This window comes from Phytophthora parasitica, assembly GCF_000247585.1.
Source record: "Phytophthora parasitica INRA-310 unplaced genomic scaffold supercont2.9, whole genome shotgun sequence".
NCBI classification, from domain to species: domain Eukaryota; phylum Oomycota; class Peronosporomycetes; order Peronosporales; family Peronosporaceae; genus Phytophthora; species Phytophthora nicotianae.
In genome coordinates this window covers 1,483,520-1,508,534 of record NW_008648995.1, presented here as the reverse complement: position 1 = coordinate 1,508,534, position 25,015 = coordinate 1,483,520, and the positions used below count along the sequence as shown (strand labels likewise).

Genomic DNA, 25,015 nt, shown 5'->3' with positions numbered 1-25,015 from the left:
GTAGAACTTGAAGCAGACTCTGCTGATGGTGAAACTGACAAGATTGCAAAAGCAGCAAATCGAGCTGCAGGACAAATGTTGTATCCGACCGCGGATCTAGCTCGAAAAACTGAACTGATAAATGAATATACTACTAAGATGCTTTTTCAAAACTGCTATCCAACGCTTTTCCTCGATGGCCGAGGTGGTCTACATTCACTGAATGATGACTCGGGAAGAGAACATAACTACAATCTAGCCGAATATTGCGCACATTTAATGAAATGGCATGATCGCCGCTTTGTGATTCATGGGAATTTTAGGATTTTCTGCCTAAATCTCATTCAAAGGCGTCAAATAGATGGTTTTGTGAAGCGTGTCAACTTACCATCTTTTTGGGAGTCAAGTGACACGGCGGAACAAACCATTGGTTGTTCGGAAGGCGTTGAGGCTGATACATCTCCGTCAATGAAGCTACTAGACTCTTTGAAACCTTTGTTTTCGAGGTGTACGTGGTAGTGGACTTTACTGGGCAAACGCCCGAGACGATTTGATGAGCATGATCGGAAATCGAGTGCTGCCTTCCCGTTGGCCAACATTTTTCCTAATATTGAGTGCGGCAGATACAATTTGGCCAGACTTCTTTCGAGCCTGTAACCCAGAGCGTTCATTAGCGGAAGCCCGAGCTTTGACGAGTGCTGAGCGAAGGCGATACCTTAGTGAGAATCTTGACATTGCTGTACGACATTTCAATCGCCGATTCGATTCATTTTTTAAGCATGTAATTTGTGGTAAATTTTAACCTCTTGGAGAAGTAGTTGACTACTTTTGGCGGGTGGAGTTCCAGCACCGTGGCTCTCCGCACATTCATGCATTATTGTGGATCCAAGACGCACCAGATATTATAGATCTTACTCAAACTGAGTTCAGATGAGCCCGTATGGCTAAGTACGTTTAGAGCGTAATATCTGTGCTTGCAAAAACAACAGAGGAGTTAGAAAATTGTACATGTACTACATGCAGCCACGATAAAAACAACGAATTCGATATTTTGACTGCCAGACCACCCGATGCATGTACGCCAGAGTGGGAATGTGATCTGTCTCCACTAGTGCAGCGAGTGCAACAACACATTTATTCTTCAAAATCATCCTGTCGCAAACGCGGAGACGCTTGTCGCTTCGGTTATTCTAAAGAGATTCGAAAAAATACACAAGTTAATGTCAACAAAGCCGATGACGGAGCTATATCGATGCAAATTCATTTGAAGCGAGAGGTGCCAACAATTAACAATTACGCTCCGGTCTTACTATCTTCTTGGAGAGCTAACATGGATATTCAACTTATTGGCAACGCGTATGGAGCAACCGAGTACACTGCCGCGTACGTTAGCAAAGCTGAGCCCGACACACTTAGGTTTCGACAAGTAATTACTCGAACGGTGAAGAGATGCGATCCTAACCTACCGAATTATGCGATTCTAAAGCGTGTCGCTAACGCAACCTTGTCCATTCGTGAAGTCAGTGCTCAGGAGACCTACTATATTTTACTGAGAGAGCTTCCTCTTTACGGAAAATCTAGGCAAGTTTCGCAAGTTAAGACAATGAGGCATAGCTTGAGATATTACCGAGTAGACGGCTCTGAACTATTCGATATCGAGGAGAGTGTAAACCGCAATGACTCGATTCGTATTGAGCGGGCAGAAAAAGCTTACATGAATCGCCCACGCAATGAGCTATTCTATGATATGACAGTAGCGACATTCGTCGAAAAATACAAGTTAGTCGATAGTATTGCTACTAGAGCTGAAATTTCTAACTGTTGGAGGTGATGTGATGGCTACGGGTTTGTTAAGCTTCGTAGCAAAGCTCATGTAGTTTGTGGAGACTCCATGGATCGCACCGGATTCTACAAACTCGAATTTTTGCTTTGCTGAAATATTTCTCCATAAACCATGGCGGACGTTAGAAGAGCTACCCCAAACAGATGACGAATGCATTGAAACGTTTGAGCAAGAGCAGCAGAATGTGTTGGAAAGTGAGCTCCACCACGAATCTAGCCTGAAATTATCACGGCAGGCCGAGCTTGATGCTCTAAAAAAAATCGAGAGCTACTCAGGTGCACACTACATTACCTTCCTCCGAGTACGTGTTTGTAGGTGATGGGCCTGAAGATGAGGCATGCCTAGTTGCACCAGACGACGACAATACAAATGAAACTTGCACTAGTACTAATGATTCTAGTTTGTTTCAATGGACTGCTAAGCGATCGTACACGAGTGAGGATGTCAATAAGGCCAAGACGTTCATCAAAACGCACGTAAAACCTTGGATAAAGTTGCAAAAAGATATCCGTCGAGCTCGTAAAAGCACCGCCTATTCAGAACCAAATGGAAGTTGCTATCAGTACCCTATAATTGATGTCAATAGTAATGTACAAATCGCCGTAATGGATGAATCCCAATGGGTACCATTTGCATTTGCCATGGTCCAATCTCGTGCTCAGCTTCAGGCATCGGTAAATAATACAACGTGTGAGCCCATGCAATGATTATCCAGGGCGAAGGAGGAAGTGGAAAGAGCTGGCTCATTAAGCACATAGTTAAGGACGCCCACAACGTTTTTTTTGTGAGGACTCAGCTATTCGACGATCTTCAAAGCGAGTGCTACTATTAGCTCACCAAGGTACAGCAGCTTTCAATATTAAAGGACAGACGACCTGTTCGGCATTAGAGCTAACCTCTTTCTCTCGAAATGCATTCTCAAGTCTGTATTCGCCTTTGACGACCTAGAAAGGAGGTGCAACAAAACTCAAACGCCTGCAAGACAAGTACGAAGGTGTACATCTTGTCATTATTGACGAATTTAGTGTAATATCGTGCGGTATGTTGTACTGGATCGATCAAAGAATGTGCGGGATATGGCCCCAACACAGTCATCAACGTTTCGGAGGTAGAGATGTAATTTTTACTGGTGACTCAGTGCAGTTAGATCCTGTAATACCACATGCTTTAGCGACACCATCCTCTAAAATCAGTAGTCCTGTTCATGTGTTAGGTCACGAAATTTGGGAGGAGATTTCGATTGTATGCACATTAACTAGTCAGAACCGAGGAAAGGCTGACTCAGAGTGGTTTGAAGCGTTGCGCCGTCTTCGTAGTAAGTGTCCAACGCAGGCGGATGTCAATTATTTAACTCAAGATACTTCAAAGGCAGCGAAATTCCTACTTGGGCTGTAGAAGCGAAGTACATAGCGTAATTGAATGCCGAAGTTGCTGAAGCGGATAGCCATAGCCTCAAAAGCTGTTCTAACCAGATAATTAATATTCGCTCTAAACATAGTGTTAAGTAAAAGCGACTAGCTAAGCACAGAGACGTATCGCCTAGCTCGATCGAAGCTCTTTTACAAGACGCCGAATCATCCAGCTCAGATAGAGATCGTGTCGTTGGAGGGCACTTCCAAATGCTATTGGTGCTCCAGTTAGCCAGACCTACAATATGGAACAAAGAGCAGGTCTGTGCAACGGGTCCAGTGGAGAAGTGTACGACTTAATATTTTGCAACGAGCTTGAGCTGCCAATTAATACTCGTACAGATTTCAGACGAGTACATGGGGCCCTCGTTCTTGCCAGATATACCAAACATTGTGCCTGTTGTTCCTAGAAAAGTTAGCTGGGGAAAGAAAACTAGCAACCTTACAGTATTCCGCGAAGGGATTCCGCTACGACTCGCATATGTACTTACTGTTCATAAACTGCAAGGCTTAACTTGCAATAAAGTCATCTTTCACTCATTTTCCATTCCTAGCGCAGCTTTCGCTTACGTTGCGCTATCGCGAGTGCGAACTCGTGAGGATATTGTGCTTACAGCACCAGTGACTCTACAACAGCTGCAAACTTCAAGTGATAAACAATTGTCTTTTATTAACGAAGTAAAAAGGAATTCAACAAGCAGTTAGCTCAACTAAAGCAAAAGCTGAATTACTTATCCCTTCGATGAAGCTGCTGGCATTACAGCACAATCGAGCGTTGGCACCGCGGTTATTCAATTTATTACCTTGTTGGACAAATTGCGTAAAAGTAGTAACTTTACTCAAGATTACGTTGTCAAACTTGAAAACAATTGCTATCATAGCAAAACCAAACAACTGACTCATAACTTATCTGTATGTTGCAAATTACAAAGGAATCCTTCTCTTACTGATACCACAAAGTGAACAATTCACCGTTCTTACGCCTACTAGATGATGCCCATAAAGACCGAATAACTTCCACTTAAACTTACGCGCGAGCAGTTGGGTGTGACTTGAAACTCTTAGTTTTTTTTTGCTCTTCTTGAACTTGCGCGCATGAGCAGCTTGGCGAACACGGAGTTCATAAACCTCACGGCCTGCAATACATTAGCATCAGTAAGCCATACATGTGCCCAAACATTATAGCATTTTTGTACGTACGATGCTGCGATTTGGCCACCTTGTCCGCACGTGCGTGAGCTGCCCGTGCAATCACCTGGGCGCTGATCACACTACGCCTGCTACCGTCGCCACTGTTGTTGCTTCCTCCGTCACTAACGGGTCCACTGCGACGACCATCTGCGCTTTCAAGCACAGAAGAAGCCTCTCCATCCTTGAGCAGCAAAGGCAGAGCCATCAGACCAATAACAACTTCAACACTTGGTAGCGTAGCCACGTGCTTGGCTGCCTGTCGTTGACCTACGAAAAAGCAATAAATATTAAATTAAACATCAACTTGAAGTGGAAGCACATGACTCACTTGTTCGCACTGGCATAGCAGATCCAACTTGCGCCACGTGTTCACAGCATCAGCATGTTAGACAGTACATCCTTAACTCAATCTACAGTCACCTCCTTACCATCACTGCCTGCATCCTCGCCCCGACTAGCAGCTGCCGAGGCACTGCTCATCATTCTCGATTTGGGAATGAAATGTGATCTCTTTTGGGGGACGTCGTCCAAAATTATGTGTACCACATAATTTTAGGAGGTCGGCAACTCGCCGAGCGCAGCGAACGTGAGATGCTCTCTACTAGTGATGCTTTTGCCCCAATTATTTTAAATGGTGTTGGAGAATATTCGTCTTATTTTTAAAAAGACCGAAAAATACATCAATACTGTTTTTACTAATAACCTATGCATTCCTAATGCTTGTCAAAATTAATAAAACACCAACCGCGATTTTGAAAGGTCGGAGAAGGTTTCTGATTCTCCAGTTCAAGACGACGATGCAACCGCGTAGAGAGAAGGAAGCGCGCAAGCCGCGTCCGCAGCAGCTCGTGTTCTCCACCAAGAAGGCTGGGCGCAAGACGAAGACGCGTCAGCAACAACAACAGCAGGTGGTCACAGAGGACGCGAAGTCAACAACGCAACACAGTCAAGAGGGGCAGCAACATGAGTCTAATGTCTCGTCCCACGATGCTCAAGTTCGGCACCGCTCGAGCCGCAGTCACAGCCACAGCCGGTCCGTGAAGCGCATGAGGCCATCACGGGCGCTTCTACAGGGCGACCACGCGACGGTGGCGCAGTGCGTTCGAGCGATGGTAGAGCGAAAGACGGACGCCGCGCTACTTGTGGATAGGAATGGGCTGCTCACAGGCATCCTTACGGACAGAGATGTCGCAGTGAAAGTTGTGGCGGTAGGCAGAGACCCCAGCAGGACATTGGCGCATGAAGTCATGACTCCGGACCCGTTGTGCGTGTCGGCCAACTCCAGCGCGATTGACGCGCTCAAGAAGATGATTTCAGGACAATTCCGTCACTTGCCGGTGACGGACAATGATAAAGGTTGGAACCGTGTAAAAGGCATATGAGGACAGTAGCATGTGTTAACGTCATCTGTGCGTATTTTGTAGTGGTGGGCATTCTGGACATAGCCAAGTGTCTGTATGAAGCCATCACAAAGCTCGAGCATGCGTACCGAGATTCATCCAACCGACTAGAGGAAACAGTTAAAAAGGTATTGTTGCGGCGCTAATTGGAGTGAAGCATACTGGTGTCTCAAAGTTTCTGATGTCGATGGTGGCTGTAAATCCTAGCTGCAAGAGAGTTTGTCAGGGTCTACGGAAGCTAATTTATTCGAGTCCTTGCGGCAAAAGGTAAAAAACTAGCTACATTTTCTGACATTTGGTTTCGATGTTCTAACGTTTAGAAAATGTGTGTTGCAGCTCTTTCTGCCAACGCTGTCTGCAATCCTCATGGAAGGCTTGGAGGTGCCGATTTTGGGTCCGACGTCGACTGCTATGGACGCAGCACGCATGATGCTCATACAAAAGACGAGCGCCGTTATGATTTGCGATGAAGCAGGCCAGACTGTGGGCATTTTCACTTCAAAGGATCTGATGCGGCGCGTGGTCGCTCTGTCGCTGGAACCCAGTCAATGTTTGCTGTCTAGCGTGATGACACCCAATCCTCAAACTGCCACACTGGGAACAACGATCTTGGAGACGCTTCATTCGATGCACAATGGGAAATTTCTGCACGTGCCCGTCTTTGATGGTGGTAAGAAACTAGTGGGTATAGTCGATGTCCTGCAGGTTACGCATGGTGTCGTTCAGCAAATGGGCACATTCCAGAACGTAAAAAGTGATGGAGTTCAGCCGTTGTGGGATCAATTTCGGAGCAGTTTGAAAAATGCAAATGACTCAGCGGAGCACGAAGAAGAAGTCGAGGATGATGAATCAAATGTTGGTGTGGATGATCCTGATGCTGATGGCATTGATATTGCCTCTTTGGTGGGGCGTCAGTCCTGGAGTGATTTCCAGTCGTCGACCGGAACAAGTGCTACTGGCGACCCAACGCTACTTGATGAAAACCCTCTTAACGAAGAGGAGCATGCACCTGATGTGTTTGTCTACAAGCTTGCCGATTGCTACGGTAACAACCACCGATTTACCAGCTCTGCTGAGTCAGTGAAACAGCTTCTCGTCGATGTTCAGAACAGACTCGGTGACAATACTATCCGCCGAATCCTTTACGTCGATGACGAGGGCGACCACGTACGTTGCAATGATTGCATTCTGTAACTATTCTAAATTGACGGTAATGCTTTTGAACGAATACAGGTGCTACTTTCTGAGGATTCCGATTTGAAGGATGCTGTGAATCGTGCGCGTACGTGGGGAAACAAATACATCCGCCTAATAGTCCCGCACTATCGGTTCGCTGTGCGTCGTGCGCTGGCACACAATAATGATACAGCGATCGGAATGGTCGTGTATGCCGCCGCCGTAGCAGCACTGGCCGGCGCGTCGTTTTTCTTAAGCAGGCGAAAGTGATGTTACATGTTACTACAACCTTCGAGTGTGTGGAGGATAGTTTTATTACGCGAGGCAAAACGCAGCTTTGAATAAATATGAGCTGCCCAAAGTAGGAAAAACTGGTCAAAATCAAGCTATTGTAGTGGCTCCGCAGCAGCTTTTGAAGTAAGCTCTATCCGGCGAGGATCATTGGTAACGAACGGAATGGGAACACGGCTTCAAGATGTGATACTGGACACGGCTGCTGAAATGTGCATCGCACTGAAGAGCGTCAATAGGACTACAGATTTCCACGAAAAGAACTGTGGAAAGTAGTAGAAGATCGTCCACAGGCCATACAGGAAAATACCTGTGAGAAGCAACAGAGAGTTCTGTGGGTTCAAAGCCTTGAAATTCGTCTGGAGCGCTGCTTGTGGGTGGGGAACTGGGGCTGAATGCACGCATTACAACATCATCAACATCTCCATATGGTTCAACGCGAGAAAAATTGTCTCTTCAATACGTACGTGCATCCGTAATGACGCTGTGGATCACGCCGTTTTCTTCGATACCATACTCGCCCATCGAGCGACTGGGTAGTAGTAACATGCCCATATAAATCAGCCTGATTTTCTTCCCATTGGCGAGCTCGTCGGCAAAGAACTGCGATGATAAATAGTGTCATTTCCATGAGAAGAACTGATACACTCGATGGATTAAATAACCACAGCACCTTGCTGACAAACTTGTCGACTTGCTGCGTGGCCTTGAACCATGCTGGTCGAATCTCTTCGCCTTGGCGCAGTCGAATGGGCAGATATCCCTCGGGAACCTCGTGCTTTATTGCTTCCTCCTCTTGCTCCGACCCCTCTGATTTCTGCATTAACGCGCGAATAAAGAGTCTACAAGTCAGAACAAAAGCCAACAGCTCTTCAAAGCAGGCAGGTTAAAGCCGCACCGCTTTGTGTGTCGTCGTCACCGGCGCGACGATTCTGCGCATCCAACGTAGCAGAATAAAAAGCAGTTAGTTTTTTTTAGTGTTAACCATCAACACAACAGCTTTCACGTACTCCGCCTCGTCGTTCACGAGCTCCCACTCGTCGTGCAGAGCAGTAGGAGAGGAAGGAGGTGAAGCTGGTGTATTCATCAGACTGCCTTGGAAAGGAAACGAGGTGCAAATGAAAGCAGTGCGAGAACCTCCTTCGGGTCTTGGCGCTTCTTTTGTAGTGGTCGGAACATGAGGGATGGGATGAAAAATACGTATACACAAAATAAACACATTCAGCAAACTTCAACGTCAGTCGGACTATTTCCGTCAAATTGATCCACACATCTTGTTTTTGCATCAAAGGGTCTCAATTGACGAAGTGGGTAAAGCTCGCTAATGACCGCCTTCCTCGAGCGCACACAGAAGCTTCGCCAGCACCTTGAGGCGCTGATCCGCCGTGACGCCGTAAGGAGCTCGTTGGCCGTGGACGAGCGAGCGCTGCGACGTCGCGTAAACGACTTCTACCTGCCCATGTTCAGTTGGACGACGGAGGTTGTGGAGGCCGCGCAGAAGAAGCAGGGCGATGCCAAGCGCTGCGTCTGCATTGGCTTAAGCTGCCCACAAGGCGGCGGGAAGACCACGGCCTCCATGTACATGCAGGAGGCGCTGGCGCTTATGGGCAAGAAATGCGCCGTCATGTCACTGGACGACGTGTACTGGAAATACGAGCAGCAGGTAGCGCTTGCCAAGGCCAACCCAGGCAATCCATTGCTTCAGGTGTGTGTGCGTGGATGATGGTTGCTGTGTAGTGAGGCTGATAATGGACTTGATGCAGTATCGTGGTAACCCGGGCACGATGGATGTGCCACTCCTGATGGACTTGGTTCATGAATGCAAGACTTCAATGGGAGAGATCGCTCTGCCACGCTACGACAAGTCGCAACATAATGGCCGTGGCAACCGTGCTCCTGTATCTGAGTGGGACCGCAAGCAAGGTGTGGCAAGCTTACCTCGACAATAGCTTGGTATATGACTTGATAGTTTAATGGCCTTTGCTTGCAGGCCCGCTGGATGTGTTGTTAATTGAGGGGTGGTGCATGGGCTTTCAAGCGATCGACGATGACAGTCCCGAGCTCAGTGAGCACATGAAGACCGTGAACAGGGAGCTTCGTGCTTTCGACAAGGTATACGAGGAGCTGGATGGCCTGGTGGTGATCAAGATCAACAACCTAGACTGGGTTTACGAGTATGTTTGGTATTTCCACTCTGCGGCCTTTGTGGCGTTGCATATCTGATCGATCTTCGTGCTTACTGTGCAGGTGGCGCGAGCAGCCAGAGCAGCTCCTGCGTGAATCCAAGAAGCCTGCCATGACCCCTGATGAGGTGCGCGACTTCGTGGATCGCTTTATGCCTGCGTACAAGACGTATCTCAAGGGGCTGTATGCCGACCCAAAGGAATCGACTTCGCCCTTGGCTAATGTACCACGCCTTATTTTCTCCATCACTTCGACTCGTGAACCAGCGGGTAAGCCCATGGAGTTCAACTTCGAATCCAAAGCGCTAGAGGATTAGATCGACCTTTTTTTTTAAAAGGTCGATCTATGTAGAGACTGCAAACGCGAAATTCCACAATTCGGATGCCACGGCCAACTAGTACGAATTGCTAAAAGTTTTCAATCGTTTATCGAAAATGTAGCTGTTGTTGGCAACGAAGAAAACGACACAAATGGAACGAGTGAAAGCTAATAAAAGCACGGGCGCGGTGGACAGAGTTGTCGCCAACAACCAGCAGGGCCTGGACACGTATACGAAGGGTAAACAAGACGTGTTGCAAAAATATGTCAGAAAAATATCTATCGAAGAGGCGTCCTGCGCAAAGAGTGATCGTCCGTACCGAGCTTGATGAAGCTGCACGCTCAGCAATTGGGATGGCTACTTCTTATCGTCTTTTGCGCACTACACGCTACAAAGGCTGCGACCAAGAATGACGTATGGACAAGATGTATTCGGAATATACTGAGGTCGTTCACTCAGCCTCAACAAAACTTATTATGTGCCTCGATCCACTCGAATGGCCAAGATCCGACAGCACCTGGACGATGCGCTAAGATAGCTTTGGGTGGGAGACCACTGCAGCCAGCGAAGTTTGCCTCACGAGGGGAGCTGCTGCGTGCTGCTTCTATTATCCAGCTCTGTTCAAAAGCGCAGAATATGGGCCCAGCAAATTGTTGGATTGCGATTCCTGCTCAAGTACGGCAGCAAATGCTTGTTGCGTTTGCATCAACAAACACTGACGTGGATTTAGATTCTGAAGCTGCTGCGATCCCTTTGGTTCGAGTTTGTAAACACGCTCAGGACGATCGTCCCGCGCAGTGTTTACTACTTTGGCTTGAGATGAGCAAAACCCTCAGCAGAAGGGATGCTAGCGACGCACTCGATGGTGCGGTTACATTGTGCAAAAGTTTTGATGGACAAACATCGGCTCTGAAGCAATGCATGATGCAGGTAACACCGCATTTGAGAATCGAGGCAGGTTCTCAGTTTCACATTCTCCAACTTTGTCAGTTTATTGGGGACGGCGAGAATTTGGCTGCTGTCATAAGGTGTGCCTCTAAACTCGGGAGGAAACATATTTTACCCAATATTATCTCCCAAGTTTGTGCTGGAATCTCCGACGTTACCCAACCACAAACTTGCTTTGTGGAAGCGCAGCAAAAGCTCCGCTGGATGAGTCAAGAAGCACAAATATCCTTGTGTATGGGTGCTGCTGAACGTGCGCCACTTGTCCCGGTATACTGTGCCTTGGAGATGAAGAATATTGCTCGAACCCTACCTTTTTCTGATCATGGTAAATTTGTGGCAAATTTGTGCCACGGTGCAACGAATGCCACCACTGTCATTCAATGCGTAAAACTTGTTCCAGCGCACACCTTCACGGCCAGCCATACTCTACGCCTTTGTGCAGCTTCTGCGATGCCACCACCTCAGATGCTTGAAAATGACGACCCAGTATCGCTATATCCTACGAGGTGTGCTACTCGGGCTCAGTTACTCCTCCAACGATCACTGCGCATTTCGGTTGACGATTTAGGCATGTCAGTACCTGCAGCCGCTGTTCACGTTTGTGAACAGGCCACGTCGGACGCACCCAGCAAATGTTTAGCAGACACTCAGCGTGATCGAGCACTGTCGGTCAAACTTCGTGTGCAGCTTTGCCAGCGAGCCACCTCAGATTCACCGCAGCGTTGCGTCTGTTCACTCCGTAAATTCATAAATGCGGGGCGTATGGATATCTACAATGCCGTGATGACATGTCGACAAACTGAATCAATAGGACCCGTGGAATGCGTGGGGGAACTGTTTCACACGACTGCTTCAGTGACAGGAAAAGTGGCGGCTCAACTATGTCATGCAGCAAAAGACTCGGAGCCTGCTCATTGTTTCGCCGCGTCTCCTGCTTTCTACGACGATGAGCTGAAAGTTCTGCTTTGCAACCAGGCTGAAAGTTCAGCCCCAGCGTCATGTGTGAACACCGTGATTACTCGATTCGCGAACCAACCATTGGTGAAAGTATCATTGTGTCGAGGTGCAACCACCGCCGCACCTGCAGCTTGTGCCATCGAGGCTCCATTTGGTATGGATGAAACGAACGTAGTTGAGCTATGTCGATCGGCACAGAGTTCTACACCTGCAAAGTGTGCACAGGAACTGCCGAGATCTCTAGGCGTGCCCTGGCTTATGGTAGCTCAAGTGTGTACTGGTGCAACCTCAACAACTCCAGGACGTTGCTTGGCGCACCATGTCCGTCACTCTCGAATGCATCTTCGTGCTCTTGATGAAAATCAAGTTGTGGCAGAGTGTCGGCTTGGTGTGGTACGACCGGCAGCTTTGGGAATTGCTAAAGCGTCGTACAGTTGCCCCGAACTTCACCCTTTGTGCCCCTTGCATATCGTCGTAGACGTGCTGGATCAATACGGTCATCCTTTGGTCGATAGCCACCATCAAGTTGTGTATGTGAACGCTAGATTTACCGAGAGTTATGACCAGCAGCATCAGTACTTCCACCGCAGGCAGCCAGTACTACAAGGACCATCATATGCCAAGATCGTCGACGGATCTGCCGACTTCTCGAATCTGCTCTTTACTGGAGTCGGCACATTCACCCTCACATTTCATGCTGGAGAAGGTGTTACTGAAGAAGTTGCGCGGGTAGTTGTGCATCCGGATCTCATAGCGGAAGCCTTACAGACTCGCTGTGAGCAGCTCTTTATACGCTTCCAGTGCAGCGCTGAATCACCTCCATCTCCGATACGTGACAAACAGCGCAATGAGATCCAAATGTTGCTTTTACCACGTGAACTTCATCTCAACGCGGTCACGTGTGGAGAATACTGGATGAACAATATCGGTAGCCTTGCCTTCAGCGGCTTCTCCGCCCCCAGCCACGTGCTCTACGTCCTCCCGCGCCCGCTCTACGATCTCTTTACGTACGTAGCTCACTTAATTCTCTCTGCATTTCTACCACCCTACCACCCTCTGTGGCTATTATGTCAGAAGCATGGACATCCCACGAGCAGACATGAGCGCTTGGGCGCTGTTAGGACTGAAAGAAGGAGAATCCAGCCGCACTGTTATCCGCCGCGCCTATCATCGACGATCATTGGAGTGGCATCCAGACAAGTGGCACGCACTGGCGACTGCGTTGCCTCCAGTATGGCAGCAGGAGTTAGGTGGAGTGTACGTTTTGATCACACAGGCGTACGACCAGCTCACTTCGAGCAGCAGTCGTTAAACAACAACTTCAACACGAAACGTAGTGATTTAGGTTAAAAGGGACCCAATCAAATCTGGCCATTTTCGCCGATTGTGAGCTCATAATATGAAGGCGACCATGCAAGAGGCGCTGCTGGCGATCCTCCGCGGCCTCCGCAATGGCTCGTTCTACGGCACCAAGGTGCGCGCCCCGCATGGTACGTGACTCGCTGCACGTCCTCCTGCTCACTCTCTACCTACAATCAGCCTCACGTTTGCTTTGTTCTTGCGTCGTCGCAGCGTTGGTGATGATCTTCCTGTTCCAGAAAGGCTCCATTCGCCAGAAGCTCCGCGGCATCGTGCGTCTCACTTTTGAGCACAGCAAAAACCTCGCGCTATTCGTGGGTGTCTACAAAGCAGTACTTGCTGTGTTGCGTGCGCATCAAGAGCACGCGCTGGGACGCCACGTGAGTACAGGTGTGGGCAAACCGGGCGCGCACTGGCACGCGGCCGTAGCCGGCGGCATCGGCGGCTATTTAGTATGGGGCCGCTACTCTAGTGTGAATTTTCAAATTATCATGTATTTGATGTCGCGGGTTCTCATCAGCGCCGTACGCTTGCTGGCGGCCAAGGGATACCAGCCGTTCGCACAGCACCGCTTCAAACATGTATATCCGCTGCTGGCCACCGTGGTCTGGGCGAGCGTCATGTGGCTCTACGAGAACGAGCCACACACGTTGCACCCGTCCCTGCTCAAGAGTATGCAGTTCCTATACGACGAGTCTTGCCGCTGGAAGGATGGTTTGGTGGAATTCCTTCCGTCGCCGGCCACGACCGCCGTCTTCTTGCTGACATGGCTGCAATTTTAAAAAAGTGAGTGCGTGCAGATCGCAGTTTCGTCCCAGCGCTGCGATAGGAACAGCGAGCTCTTCAAGGAGCTCGTCAAGCTTAAAAGATCATCGCAGTCCCTTCGCCCGGCTCGTTTGCTTTGTAAAACGCGGCCTTAACTTCAAGCAAATAGTAGCTACATGTATTTTGTTGACGAACTTTACAGTAACACCACCGTGATGAGATTGTTCGAAGACTATTTGCGCGATAAGGTGTTACATACTTAAGTATACCAAAGGCAGCGTGGATATGCGCTCTCCGTCTCAACGCCTTGAGTTAAGACTTCTACAAACCAGATTTTAGACAGTGGTTTAAAATCAGAGAAGTTCGTCTTTTGTCTGCGACAACATCGGCAGCACTCATGTACAATAATAACACGAAACACATTAATCTACATGCATTTAATAAATGCCATTTATCCCGTAGACCACATGATGCGTGCTCGAAAGAGGGTTGAGAGTTTCACAGCTTTGTCAACTTGAGACATTCTAACTCGAGCCAAATTTATCCCAGGCATAATTTACGATATGCGAACATCAACATGCTCAACTTATTTTAGTAGATTAGATATCGAAGACAAAAACGTTTCTTGTCAATGGCTTTAAGAAGAATCACGAGCTATTCTTCTCTAGTCAAAACTGGGGTGGGTGGGGGGGGGGCTGACTAAAGCAAGAGGACTACATCATTTACTAACACTTTTAACTGACATACAAATTGCAAGAGACTGGCAACAAAGAGGAGAGTCTGCGACGCCCAAAAAGGTCTGTTTCTGTTTCCAGTTTCATCTGCGGTACATATCGCAGTGAGCAACTTGCATGAGCGACTGGTAACCTATTTATTCCATTATTCTACTGGAAACGCGAGACACACAATTGAAGCGAGCGTCCTCACCAAGAACAGAAACCGATTGAAAGTGAAGAGGACAGGTTGGCAAAGTCAAAAACAAATAAACACAGCAACACAGAGAACAGTAAAATGGGGAACGTCTTCAGCACCAGCACGGGCGACACCAGTACAGCACTGCATGGACTGTCGTCGCCGCCCTCCCCGAGGAGACTCGATGAGAAGCAGAACTCGACGTCGGACACGACGATGTCTTCATCCCAGGACAGCGACGACAGTAACAGTATTATCCAACAGACCCCAGGCCGACGCAGACGAAGAGAGGGCTCCGAGAGCGTAGCGAGTCCCCTGGATACGGCTGACACCCGCCACATCAATGGCGCAGTGGGTAGGAGGGGATCCGTCGCCTCACCGCTCTCTTTCGTAAACAGCGTACTCACCTGGTTCATGTCTTGCACAGGCAGCTCCTCCATATCCAGCCACGCAGGCGACCAGCTGGACTACGACGAACGTTACTTGATCGAGCAGAAGCATCGTGCCTTTTGGGAACTGGTGCAGCGGATCCTTGAGCTCAATGATGTGGTGCTTATGATTCGCCTACTGCTCGACTTCTTGCAGGACGATCTCGGAGCAGCAGCGGCGGCTGTCTTTCTAGTAGATCAGAACTCGCAGAACATGTCCCGAATCACGCGCGGCGCACCGACTCAGTCCGGTTTGGCCTCGTCACGAGGGTTGGTGGGCGAGGCGCTGAAGTCACGGGTAGCACAGTTCTTAGTAGACTTTAGTTCGGAAGAAGGTTACGATCCCGACGTGGATTTGGCACAGGAATATCCAGGACAGAAACTTTTCTGCGTTCCTTTGATGGAACACGAGGCGGTGTATGCGATCATTGAGGCCTCCACTACTCACTCTACGCGCCGTGTGATGGATGAGCTACATGTGAAGCTGTTGACGTGGCTTGGACCGATTTTGAGCTCGTGCATGCGGAAGTGTATCGAATTCCACGACGTACTGCTTTCAGAGCGCACACAGAAGGCACTGCTGCATATTATTAGCTCATCGGATACGGAGGATACAGTGCTGAATCTCGTGGACGGTGTGATCGATGGAGCGTGCCATATCACCAAGGCTGAGCGTGTTACTTTGTTCATGATTGACTGGGAGACGGACGAGCTTTGGTCACTTTCGTCCAGCTACTGCGACGAGACCATACGTGTCCCTCTACGAGCGAGCATGTTGGGCCTAGCAGCCACAACTCAGCAAACGCTCAATGTTCGAAACCCAAAGTCAGACCGTCGTTATAACTGGATCACAGACGACCGAGAAGGAGTTCACACGCGCTGCGTGCTGTACGTTCCGGTGGGAATTCAAGAATCCTCAGTGAACGCTGAAGGGGGATCTGCGGGTAGCAATCGACCCATTGGTGTGCTGGAGATTATAAACAAGGTAGAGGAAAAAGCTCCTGCTGGGATGAGTGCAGGAAACTGCCCAGGGTTTACCTTTGACGACGAGTGTGCTCTTGAAGCTTTCGCATGCGAAGTTGCAGTCATCCTACGGCGACGCTGTAACGAAATCGAGTACATCAAGCTGTTGGCGGACACGCGAGCTGAGCAGGTTCTGGCGAAGCGTGCTCGAAGTCAAGTAAATCTGCTCGAGTGCTACACAAGTTACGCATCTGCATCTCGCGCGCACCCTGAAGCTTGTCTTCGCAACTCTTTCGTGTCGAGTGATCGGCACGTGGCAGATTGCGCCGAGTGCGCTGCTGCTGCTAAGCTAGAGACACCAGGGGAGCAGCTGGCGGTAACTACTACCCCCACGGTTACCAAGAAAGAGATGAGAGATCATGTACACTCTCTGGATTTTGTCGAGCAGCGTATTGGGAAAATGGTTGGAAACAAAAAGTATGATTCTGGACGCTTGGGGTATGAGTTTTTTGGGAGTGACGCAAACATTCCGTCTGACTTGCTGTTCAGCGCCCCGGCAGGATCGCGGTTCCCGTCATGGGATTTCAACGTATTTACCACGGACACGGTTGTTCTCCCCAAGCTGTTGGAGGAGATGTATCTGGATTTCAAAGTGGACGAGGTACTGAACACGACAAAGCATCGTCTACAGAACTTCATTGTGGCCATGAAAGAGCACTACCACCCGAATCCGTTCCACAACTTCCTGCACGCCTTCTCCGTCGTCCACGCGGCTTATCTCCTGCTCAGCACGACGGATGCTGGTCAAATGCTTCAGCCGTTGGACATTGCAGCTTGCCTCGTTGCGTCACTTGGTCATGATGTAGACCACCCAGGTCATACCAACGACTTTGAAGTGAAGTCGGGTTCGCAGCTGGCGATGCTTTATAGCGACGAATCCGTGCTGGAACACCACCACGCTTACACGACATTCCGCTTGATTTCGAAGGAGAAGAACGCCAATATCCTCCAGAATTTGACGCCTGTTGACTACCGCCACTTCCGTAAAATGGTGATTACGGCAATCCTGGGCACGGATATGGCACACCACTTTAAGTTCTTGGAGTCGATCGAGAAGTTTCTGCGCCCGGCAAGTCATCATGTTGACACAACTGCAATCTCATCCGCCAAGCGTGATAACTCGAGTACAGCTATCATTGCGGTTAGCAAAGATCAAGGGAAACAAGGGCCAGAGATTTTGACGGTGTTGCGTGATGCCGTAATGCAGCCGGAGGGACTTACGGTGGGTACTCCACGAGGAACGAGTAATTCTGCTCCGAGTAGTTTCCACTCGACTGCTGGTTCCAAGTGCACTCCTGGTCGCACATCGAGTGGAAGATTGGCGAAAGGCGGCTGGGTATTCAATGGAACTGTGGATGAGAGGATATTCTTGGTGAAGACTCTAGTTCATGCGAGCGATCTGTCAGGCCAAGTGTTCCCGAAGCCTATCGCGTTGAAGTGGAGCAACATGATCTCGAAGGAGTTTGCGTACCAGGCGCTGATGGAACAGGCCGAGAATATCCCGATCTCATACAGAAACATCGATGACCCGCTGAAGATGGTCGAAGGTCAGCTCTTTTTCGCGCAGAAGATCGTGTCACCACTGTGGGATCTCATGTACATCATGTTTCCAGACATCGATGAGTGCATGTCGAACTTGAGATCCAATGTTGCGCATTATGAGCAGGAGCTACAACGTCTCAAAGATGCGCGTTTCGAAGAAGGTGTAAGTGCCGATCGGATGCGACAAATGCGCGACGATCTGGAGCGGCAGTATGAGCACGAGAGTAATTACGAGCAGTCCAACAGGAGAGCGCGTCGTGACTCGATGTGTGGCTGCGAAGACGAAGGAGTGGCGGTGCCAGGACTTGCCAGACATAATCCTGCCAAGTTCAATTCGTTCCGCACGATTCCGGAGGACGACAGCAACAGCAACAGCAATAGTAATAGTGAGATCGGAGGAGTTGGTTCCGACGGTGAGACAGGTATTCGAGCTAGCATAGTTGCAGCCGCGGAGAAGTCTTGCCAGATGCGCTCAAGGTCTAGCAGCGTTAGCAGTAGTAGCAGTAGCGACTTGGAGATAGACGAGCAATCTCTCGTCGTATACGAATAAAATAGTTTCTAGGTTAATCTTTTCGTGTTTAGTTTAACTTTCTAAGTTCGACAAATTACAAACGGGTCTAAGACTGCTTGATAGCAGAGCAGGTGGTAAGCGAGCGGGGAGAACACACCAGATCTCGTCGACATTCGAAGCAGTGCTTGGTTTTAGTATCGACATGTTCGGAGCAAAAGTATCCGCCGCAGCGTGAGCATTGAACGGCTTGTGAGAATAGTGCGAAGACGGAGTGGCATTCGCGAGCATTGCAGTACCATTCCGGTCGATCGGGGAATTCGAGCAGAGGGCGCGAGGAGATCAGTCGAGTTGACACGCTTCCATTATTCTGGGTCTTAGCATTGTCAGTGTCTTGGTCAGTTTGTTCTGGATCGGTAGTTGCAATGGTGTCGTCAAACTTTGAATCAAAGCGAGGTGACCCAAGCCACGACATTGCCGGTGACGCTAAAAATGCTGGCGAGCTCAAGAACTCAAGCGAGGACGATTCAGACACGCTTCGACTCATTCCCATGACACTGCTCCCAGATCGACTGTATATCGATATGGAGGTCGTGGTTGACGAGCTTGACCCTCTAGATCGACTGCAGCTCTGCTTAGACGGGCCCAGTGCTGCTTCCTCTTCATTGTTGCTCTCCAAACCTTCATCGCATATGTTCAGCACCGTCAACGTTGGCTCCGACGATCGACGATCTTGGCTTAACCCAGAGCAGGTAACTTTTGGACATTGGTGCTTGAAAATACACAGGGCGTGCTGCGGTTTGCAGCAGAAGCGGAACTCGCAGTGGCCGCACACTGCTGTCTCGAGAGCCAATACGTCGAACTTTGTGTTGCAGTACAGACACACTTCTTCTTTTTCTAATACGAGCCGTGCCGCCGTCGTGTCACGCCGCTTCCAGCGATGTGCCAACTCCAGCGGCGACAGCTTCCGCATACTCGTCTCTTGCATACGCGCTCCGTGAGCTAGCAGTAGACGCACCATGTCGGGCTGGTTTCGAATTACACTAAAATGCAGAGGCGTAAGCCCAGTGTCGTCCCGATTGTCGACGTCGGCATTGCAACGATCGATCGCCAGGCACGCGATGGACACACGTCCATACCAGATCGCGAAATGAAGAATCTCATTCGCCAGGATGACAGAAGCGGTAGCGCTGTGCTGACGACGAATCATGTGCGTTTCAAACAACTGGTGCACCAAGGTCCCGTTTCCTGAACGGATAGCGTCTGCCAACTCTGGAGGTAGCGTTCGATGCAAGCCGAAGCCACTTAACGTTGATACTGATTCCTCTTCTCCATCCGCTGAGCTACTATCGCTGCTAGAAGCTCCAGCATCACCGGAAGGGGAAGCTGCAGTACCCATTGATCGTATAAAATGGTCTCGAGAAACGTGCGCGGTAGTGTCTTCACGGTGCATTTTGGGGTTTGGTCGGAGCGCGAGAGCCTGTAGAATAACCTGATACGGGTCAAGCTCACGTACTAGAGGCTTGAACTCGCGCAAGAAGTCCTCAAACGTCATGCACATGAGCTTGGCCTCCAGTAGCTTGAGGATGGCCAGTCCTGCGCGTAAGAAGATGTCCTGTACTCCCACGAAAAAGAGATCAAATATGGCGCATGCGAGGTCTGTCTTGGTCGATAGTGAGAAGAGTGTTGTAAACCACTCGATGCCGTACATAGGGATAGCGAAGCCTTGCGCCAATAGGTGAGCATGAAGCTTAGGTAAGTCTCGAATGAACATTTGCTCAAAGTGTTGAAGATATTCGTCCAGGAAAGTGGAGCTGCGATGGTAGATCCCAGCAAGATGACGCTTTTTCAGTATATAAAGGAAGAGTGCGTAGGCGTCCGCTTCTGATAATCCTTCAACAAGGAAAAGAGCCGCGATGAAATTCATGCCCTGACAGTAGCCGTCCTCTGCTTCCGCAATGGCGTTCAGTACTCGAAATAGTGCGCTTTGCTGAGCAGCAAGTTGGTGCTGGTGGCTGCGTTCGAAAATGCTGAAGGTGCGTGTGACGTCACGTCCGATGGCCCCCGAACGCTCGTATTCGGGTGTGGAGATTAGGTAGTAGATCTCGCGATGGCGGCGCATAAAGTCTTTAGGTAGCATGCGCATATGCGTCCAGCAGATGCCTCCAGTGAGCGAAAGCAGCAGCTCCCGCTCCGATTGGTCCGTGAAGTTGAACTGCTTTACCACATTGCGCCAGAACAGCTGGCGTTTCTTCTCAGGACCAACGCTGCTCGTCTCCGTTTGCATCTTCATGGGGCTTTCAGCCTCGCGTAGATCGCAGTTTGAGTGCCGGCGCCGCCTGGTGCTCGGAATCGGTGAAGAGTTAGATACCGAGTCGGTTGGAACCATTGCGACCCGTTGTTGGCGCTGCACTAGCGATGGTGGCGGCTCACAGAGCGCTTCACGCTGTCTCTCGCCGTTAAGCGGCTTGTTGCGCAATGACGAGGACCTCAGCTTTGCTCTCTTGTGGTGGGCTCAGCGCTCGGCGATCCTCCAGCGTTCCACGTCCGTTTCTCGCTGCTTCGCCTTCAACAGACACTCTCATTTTTTTCGCCAATGAGATACTCGTAGCTGTGACATTAACGCAGATTGGCTGAAAAGTCGTAGCTTTGTGTATCATACTGTACGGCCATCAGGACTACAAAGAAAAGATGGCGGCGGCAGTGACATCCAAGCGCGCGCGCGGCGACGAGACCGAACCGGCGCGCGAGAAGCTTCCGCTCAAGCCGCAGGTGGTGCGAATAGAAGTTCTGGGAGACGAGAAGGTGGGCAAGACGTCGCTCATCTGCTCGCTGGTGTCGCGTCACTTCAGCGAGAAGGTGCCCAGCGTGTTGCTCAACGTGCAGATCCCGGCCGAGGAAAGCGACGAAAATGTCATCATCTCCATCACTGACACCTCCTGTGTGTAGAATTATATTGCAACATTTTATTGTATTTTTCTGTCTACTTAAGTGTTGTGTTTGCAGCCCGCGTATCCGACTTGATGCGAGTGACGAACGCGGCCAAGCGTAGCGACGCCATCCTGCTGGTATACGACTTGACGAGGCCCGAGACCTTCCAACGGCTGCGACGCTGGCTGGACTTCATCGCCAAGAATAAAGAGATCCCCGTCGTGCTCGTTGCCAATAAGGTGGACATCAACGCTGTCACGCCCACCACTGATGGCCCATACGCGAGTCAAGTGCGGAACCTGGTTAACACATATCCAGTACGTAGAGATAATTTTATTTGTGATGCCAATGGAGTGCTGACTCTGGCTGCTGCAGTTTGTAGTATCGGAGGTGGAATGCTCAGCGAAGAATTTTACCCAAGTTGCTCAAGCTTTCTTTTTGGCACAGAAGGCGGTGCTTTATCCTGTTGCTCCACTTTACAATGAAAAGAAGCGGGTACGAAGGGACACATTGCGGTATGGTTGTGGTACTTGCTTGTTTAACTTTTTATGAACTCATGCATTGCAGCAATTGCAACCAAAATGCCGCAAGGCGATTAAGCGAGCGTTCCGCTTATATAACCGCGATCGCAGCGGGATTCTCAGTCGTGAGGAACTCAACGAGTACCAGTACGATTGCTTTGGTGTGCGTCTTCTGTCTGCGGAGATCGATACGCTGATGGACTATCTGTCGTCGGTGGTACCGACCGGAGTGGCTCCTGATCGCAGTGGACTTCTTGTAGAAGGCTTTATCTATCTGTGGTGGCTGTTTATCGACCGCAACCGACCAGAATCGGGCTGGCAAGTGCTGCGCAGTTTAGGATACAACAACGGCTTGCACCTGGAGATTCCTCGGGAACGTCTTCAGTTGCCTCCTTATGAAGAGGACCAGTCTGCGCAGCTCACTCCTCAAGCTGTCGAGTTCCTAACGAACTTATTCCGTCAATTTGACGCAAACAAGGATAACAATATTGCGGAGAATGAGGTTGAGGACATTTTCTCCATTTGCGAGGATGAAAGTGCGCCATGGACGACGTGCTCAGCTATCTCGTCGCCGCTATTGTATGAAAGAACACTGGTGGATGGCAAACCTACAATGTCGCTAGAAGTATGGCTCGCTTGCTGGAGCTTCGTTGCGCAGGAAAACCCGCAAAAGCTTCTTGAAACGCTGTTCTATCTGGGCTACAACGACAAGCTTTTCCCGGCGGTCGAGTTTGTCAAGTACGTTTATTGGAGAAATTAATCTGAAATCTTCGTCTAACTGCGTGATGATGATTATCTTATACGTAGGAGCCGTAGCTTGACGCGCAAGGCCATGAGGATCGAGCGGAATGTAGTCTCGTGCTACATTTTTGGCTCCCCTGAGTCAGGAAAAGAGCACTTTGTGCACACTTTTGTTGGCGGAAATGAGGGGGCCTCAACAGACGAAGAGCAGATCATTCTTCGTGCTATCGGAGCTGTCCCTGATCGAGACACGACAAAATACCTCTTTGTATGTGTTGGTTGCAGTTTATTTGGGGGTGAGAATGTGACTCATGACCTTTTTTTTATTGTCGATGTTTGTAGATAACGGAGGTGTTGTCTGATGACGAGATCGTGATGAAGGCAGATGTTTTGCTTTTGGTATTGAACCCAGAGGATGAACCGAGTAAAATATTCGTGGAGGAATTGGACAAGAAGCTACCCTCATCAATCCCGCGAGTTGTGATTAGCTTCAAGCCTGAGACTCGCGAGAAAGACATGGAGGTTGCCATCGAGGATGCCGACGAAAGCAGCTCTCTCGTGAAGGTTGAGCCCGTCGATTTTGCGATTGAAGCGACGCTGAAGCAGTACCCGACGTCGCTGAAGTGCCACGAAGCATACTACGTTAAGGACAAGGTCGCCCGCGTCCTCGTGGCTACTGCATTGCGACCGTAAGTGCTATTGCCTTGCGAATGATTTGGAATTGATGATAGTTTACTGACGTTAGCATGTGAATGCTCCACAGGCCCATGAACGCGCGCTCGAAATCTTCGGGCATTTGGCTGCCAGGCCGAAAGACGGGTATGGGGGTGATCGGGCTAACCGCCGTGGCTGTCGCTGCGTACGTCGCGAAACCGGAGGAGAGTAAGGCAGCTCTGAGCGAATTGGCGTCCAGAATGCATTTGAAGTAAGTGAAAAACAAAAGCTCTGTTCAAGATATCATGTCGCTTGGATTGCTCCACCTTTTCGCACTTATCTGGATAATGTTGAAGCCTCATCCCATAATCAATGCTAATCAATGCCGCACCAAATTGGAACCCAATTATAGAGGGTAAAAGTTTTACCGTAAAACTCCTTTCAGTTTTATTAACGGTAATCTGTTCACAGCGACTCTGCTGCTGATCGGATTGGAAATGTTCACACAAGTACATGAACTATAGTACGCTCTAGATATGCAGATAGCAACGACCAAGAAATTACTAGACATTTCCAGTTCCTCGTTCTTCTGGAACGTTGTGTGCAGCAAGCGGTGCTATCTAGACAGCTTGCTCGGCGTGTCACGCATGGAAACAGTCAATTCTTTCAATGATAAGATGCTTATCGTCAGTTGTTGCAGCTTGTCGCTCGCTGAAATTCTCCTTTGTGATTTTAAAATTGTGAAGGAAGCCTGTCATGTTGGCGCTGTTATTGTGGACTTGCCGGAGGGGTACATAACAACGGTATTGTTTACACATGAAAAATGGCGTCAATTGAAATAGGTACGAAGATGATTACGTCGTCCTCATAATCAGATCTGATAAAAACAGTGCTGGGGAGCGACAAAAGACGTATTTACTACTAATATAACCGATTGTGTACAACCAGCAACTCTTGACTTTTGCAGTGGGATTATAAGCATCGCACCCCGACCATGCTACACTGCTGCACGAGATTGCGAATAGTGAGCGCGTGTACCAGTCCACGAGGGTAAAGCAGTAGAGCAAATGACTAGGCGATTGAATAATCTGCCTGTATGCATACAGAAGTAGCCACAACTTCTTACATAGTGCTACTAGATAGTAATCCAATGTCATGCTGTTGTGAATGCACTACTGATCGATATTCGCGATTTTTTTTCCTTGGAGTGGTTTGTTAGTTTGTGTTGGTTATCTCTTGGGGCTATTTCTCGTCCAGCTTTGCATAAAAACCAAATCCTGATGCATACGTCTTTGGGAAATGGTCCGTCTGGTTTTGGTCCCACCTTTTGTGTCACGGTTGTCAAGTAAGGAAACGGCCAGCATCAGCAGCTTTCGATTGCGCGCACCTTGCGACCGCGTACGAGGCCAAAAACACTCGCTTCCTGCTCCCAACCAGTGCATTTTAACATCTTCCGTGTCGCGCCAATCGCTTCAAGCTGGGGCCAGAATTGCTTGCGCCGTTTACGCAAAAATTTATTCGCGTTCAAGAACGATTACGCCTGCGAAACTCCTGGCTGTGAATAACCCAAAAACTGTTCACCGCATTTCATCTATCACTTTGCAACTTGTTGCCAAGTGCTCAAGTGGAAACCAAGCCAAGCAAAACCAATGGAGGAAGCACCACAACTCACACGCCGCAAACCCAAGACGCTGCCGCGGCTCATCGTGGAGCCGGAAGATGAGGATGAGGCCTTTGCTGCCGTATCGGTCGAACAGATGAGTGCTCGCGGTGTCTTCCTGCTCACGATGGCTGTTACTTCCTTCGCCGCCTTCACTCTCTTTGCACTGGCAGAACTCACGCACCACCACCCAAGTTTCCTGCTCGCAGACGTCCTGCAAGGAGACACCCATGCTGGCGCTCAGTGGGCTTTGTTGCTGGCCGTTCCTGCCACC

At 49.4% G+C, this 25,015-nt stretch overlaps 10 protein-coding genes across 17 annotated transcripts; 7 read left to right on the top strand and 3 right to left on the bottom strand.

The window, feature by feature from the left end:
* Window positions 1–3,527: 3,527 nt before the first annotated feature.
* On the bottom strand, window positions 3,528–4,902 carry PPTG_06532 (hypothetical protein; the record flags this gene model as incomplete). The annotated part of the gene is made up of 4 exons (XM_008900464.1): window positions 3,528–3,628; window positions 4,263–4,367; window positions 4,432–4,689; window positions 4,851–4,902. 4 exons carry the CDS (start codon window positions 4,900–4,902, stop codon window positions 3,528–3,530), a joined length of 516 nt encoding a protein of 171 aa, XP_008898712.1.
* A 294-nt stretch (window positions 4,903–5,196) lies between these two features.
* On the top strand, window positions 5,197–8,529 carry PPTG_06531 (hypothetical protein). 3 transcript variants are annotated; one of them, XM_008900463.1, is made up of 5 exons: window positions 5,197–5,778; window positions 5,847–5,950; window positions 6,030–6,089; window positions 6,159–6,989; window positions 7,056–8,529. In XM_008900463.1, exons 1-5 carry the CDS (start codon window positions 5,220–5,222, stop codon window positions 7,266–7,268), a joined length of 1,767 nt encoding a protein of 588 aa, XP_008898711.1. In that variant the 5' UTR covers window positions 5,197–5,219; the 3' UTR covers window positions 7,269–8,529. The 3 variants fall into 3 exon arrangements, with proteins under 3 accessions (XP_008898711.1, XP_008898710.1, XP_008898709.1); XM_008900462.1 differs by having other exon boundaries at window positions 6,159–8,529; XM_008900461.1 differs by having other exon boundaries at window positions 5,197–5,950.
* On the bottom strand, window positions 7,273–8,479 carry PPTG_06530 (hypothetical protein). 3 transcript variants are annotated; one of them, XM_008900458.1, is made up of 6 exons: window positions 8,300–8,479; window positions 8,188–8,221; window positions 7,963–8,106; window positions 7,757–7,892; window positions 7,600–7,680; window positions 7,273–7,494 (listed from the first exon to the last, which is right to left on the bottom strand). In XM_008900458.1, the coding sequence occupies exons 1-6, from the start codon at window positions 8,374–8,376 to the stop codon at window positions 7,469–7,471; spliced, it is 498 nt and encodes a 165-aa protein (XP_008898706.1). In that variant the 5' UTR covers window positions 8,377–8,479; the 3' UTR covers window positions 7,273–7,468. The 3 variants fall into 3 exon arrangements, with proteins under 3 accessions (XP_008898706.1, XP_008898708.1, XP_008898707.1); XM_008900460.1 differs by having other exon boundaries at window positions 7,273–7,680; XM_008900459.1 differs by having other exon boundaries at window positions 7,273–7,680; window positions 7,963–8,221.
* An 84-nt stretch (window positions 8,530–8,613) lies between the features above and the next one.
* PPTG_06529 (hypothetical protein) lies at window positions 8,614–9,789 on the top strand (the record flags this gene model as incomplete). The annotated part of the gene is made up of 4 exons (XM_008900457.1): window positions 8,614–8,994; window positions 9,053–9,212; window positions 9,280–9,463; window positions 9,537–9,789. 4 exons carry the CDS (start codon window positions 8,614–8,616, stop codon window positions 9,787–9,789), a joined length of 978 nt encoding a protein of 325 aa, XP_008898705.1.
* Window positions 9,790–10,119: 330 nt separating this feature from the next.
* Window positions 10,120–13,047, top strand: PPTG_06528 (hypothetical protein; the record flags this gene model as incomplete). The annotated part of the gene is made up of 1 exon (XM_008900456.1): window positions 10,120–13,047. One exon carries the CDS (start codon window positions 10,120–10,122, stop codon window positions 13,045–13,047), a length of 2,928 nt encoding a protein of 975 aa, XP_008898704.1.
* Window positions 13,048–13,096: 49 nt separating this feature from the next.
* PPTG_06527 (hypothetical protein) lies at window positions 13,097–13,838 on the top strand (the record flags this gene model as incomplete). Its single annotated transcript, XM_008900455.1, has 2 exons — window positions 13,097–13,187; window positions 13,270–13,838. 2 exons carry the CDS (start codon window positions 13,097–13,099, stop codon window positions 13,836–13,838), a joined length of 660 nt encoding a protein of 219 aa, XP_008898703.1.
* An 816-nt stretch (window positions 13,839–14,654) lies between these two features.
* PPTG_06526 lies at window positions 14,655–18,293 on the top strand. Of its 2 annotated transcripts, XM_008900453.1 has the most exons (2): window positions 14,655–15,088; window positions 15,161–18,293. In XM_008900453.1, exons 1-2 carry the CDS (start codon window positions 14,833–14,835, stop codon window positions 18,274–18,276), a joined length of 3,372 nt encoding a protein of 1,123 aa, XP_008898701.1. In that variant the 5' UTR covers window positions 14,655–14,832; the 3' UTR covers window positions 18,277–18,293. The 2 variants fall into 2 exon arrangements, with proteins under 2 accessions (XP_008898701.1, XP_008898702.1); XM_008900454.1 differs by having other exon boundaries at window positions 14,655–18,293.
* PPTG_06525 (hypothetical protein) lies at window positions 18,282–20,853 on the bottom strand. The gene has a single exon (XM_008900452.1). The coding sequence runs from the start codon at window positions 20,621–20,623 to the stop codon at window positions 18,344–18,346; it is 2,280 nt and encodes a 759-aa protein (XP_008898700.1). The 5' UTR covers window positions 20,624–20,853; the 3' UTR covers window positions 18,282–18,343.
* PPTG_06524 (hypothetical protein) lies at window positions 20,834–23,745 on the top strand. 3 transcript variants are annotated; one of them, XM_008900451.1, is made up of 7 exons: window positions 20,834–21,175; window positions 21,241–21,482; window positions 21,541–21,660; window positions 21,733–22,424; window positions 22,494–22,695; window positions 22,770–23,116; window positions 23,191–23,745. In XM_008900451.1, exons 1-7 carry the CDS (start codon window positions 20,926–20,928, stop codon window positions 23,354–23,356), a joined length of 2,019 nt encoding a protein of 672 aa, XP_008898699.1. In that variant the 5' UTR covers window positions 20,834–20,925; the 3' UTR covers window positions 23,357–23,745. The 3 variants fall into 3 exon arrangements, with proteins under 3 accessions (XP_008898699.1, XP_008898697.1, XP_008898698.1); XM_008900449.1 differs by having other exon boundaries at window positions 22,494–23,116; XM_008900450.1 differs by having other exon boundaries at window positions 20,834–21,482.
* Window positions 23,746–24,530: 785 nt separating this feature from the next.
* PPTG_21906 (hypothetical protein) lies at window positions 24,531–25,003 on the top strand (the record flags this gene model as incomplete). Its single annotated transcript, XM_008900608.1, has 1 exon — window positions 24,531–25,003. A coding segment is annotated over exon 1 (273 nt), but the record flags the coding sequence as incomplete, so codon positions are not given.
* Between the last annotated feature and the right edge of the window lie 12 nt (window positions 25,004–25,015).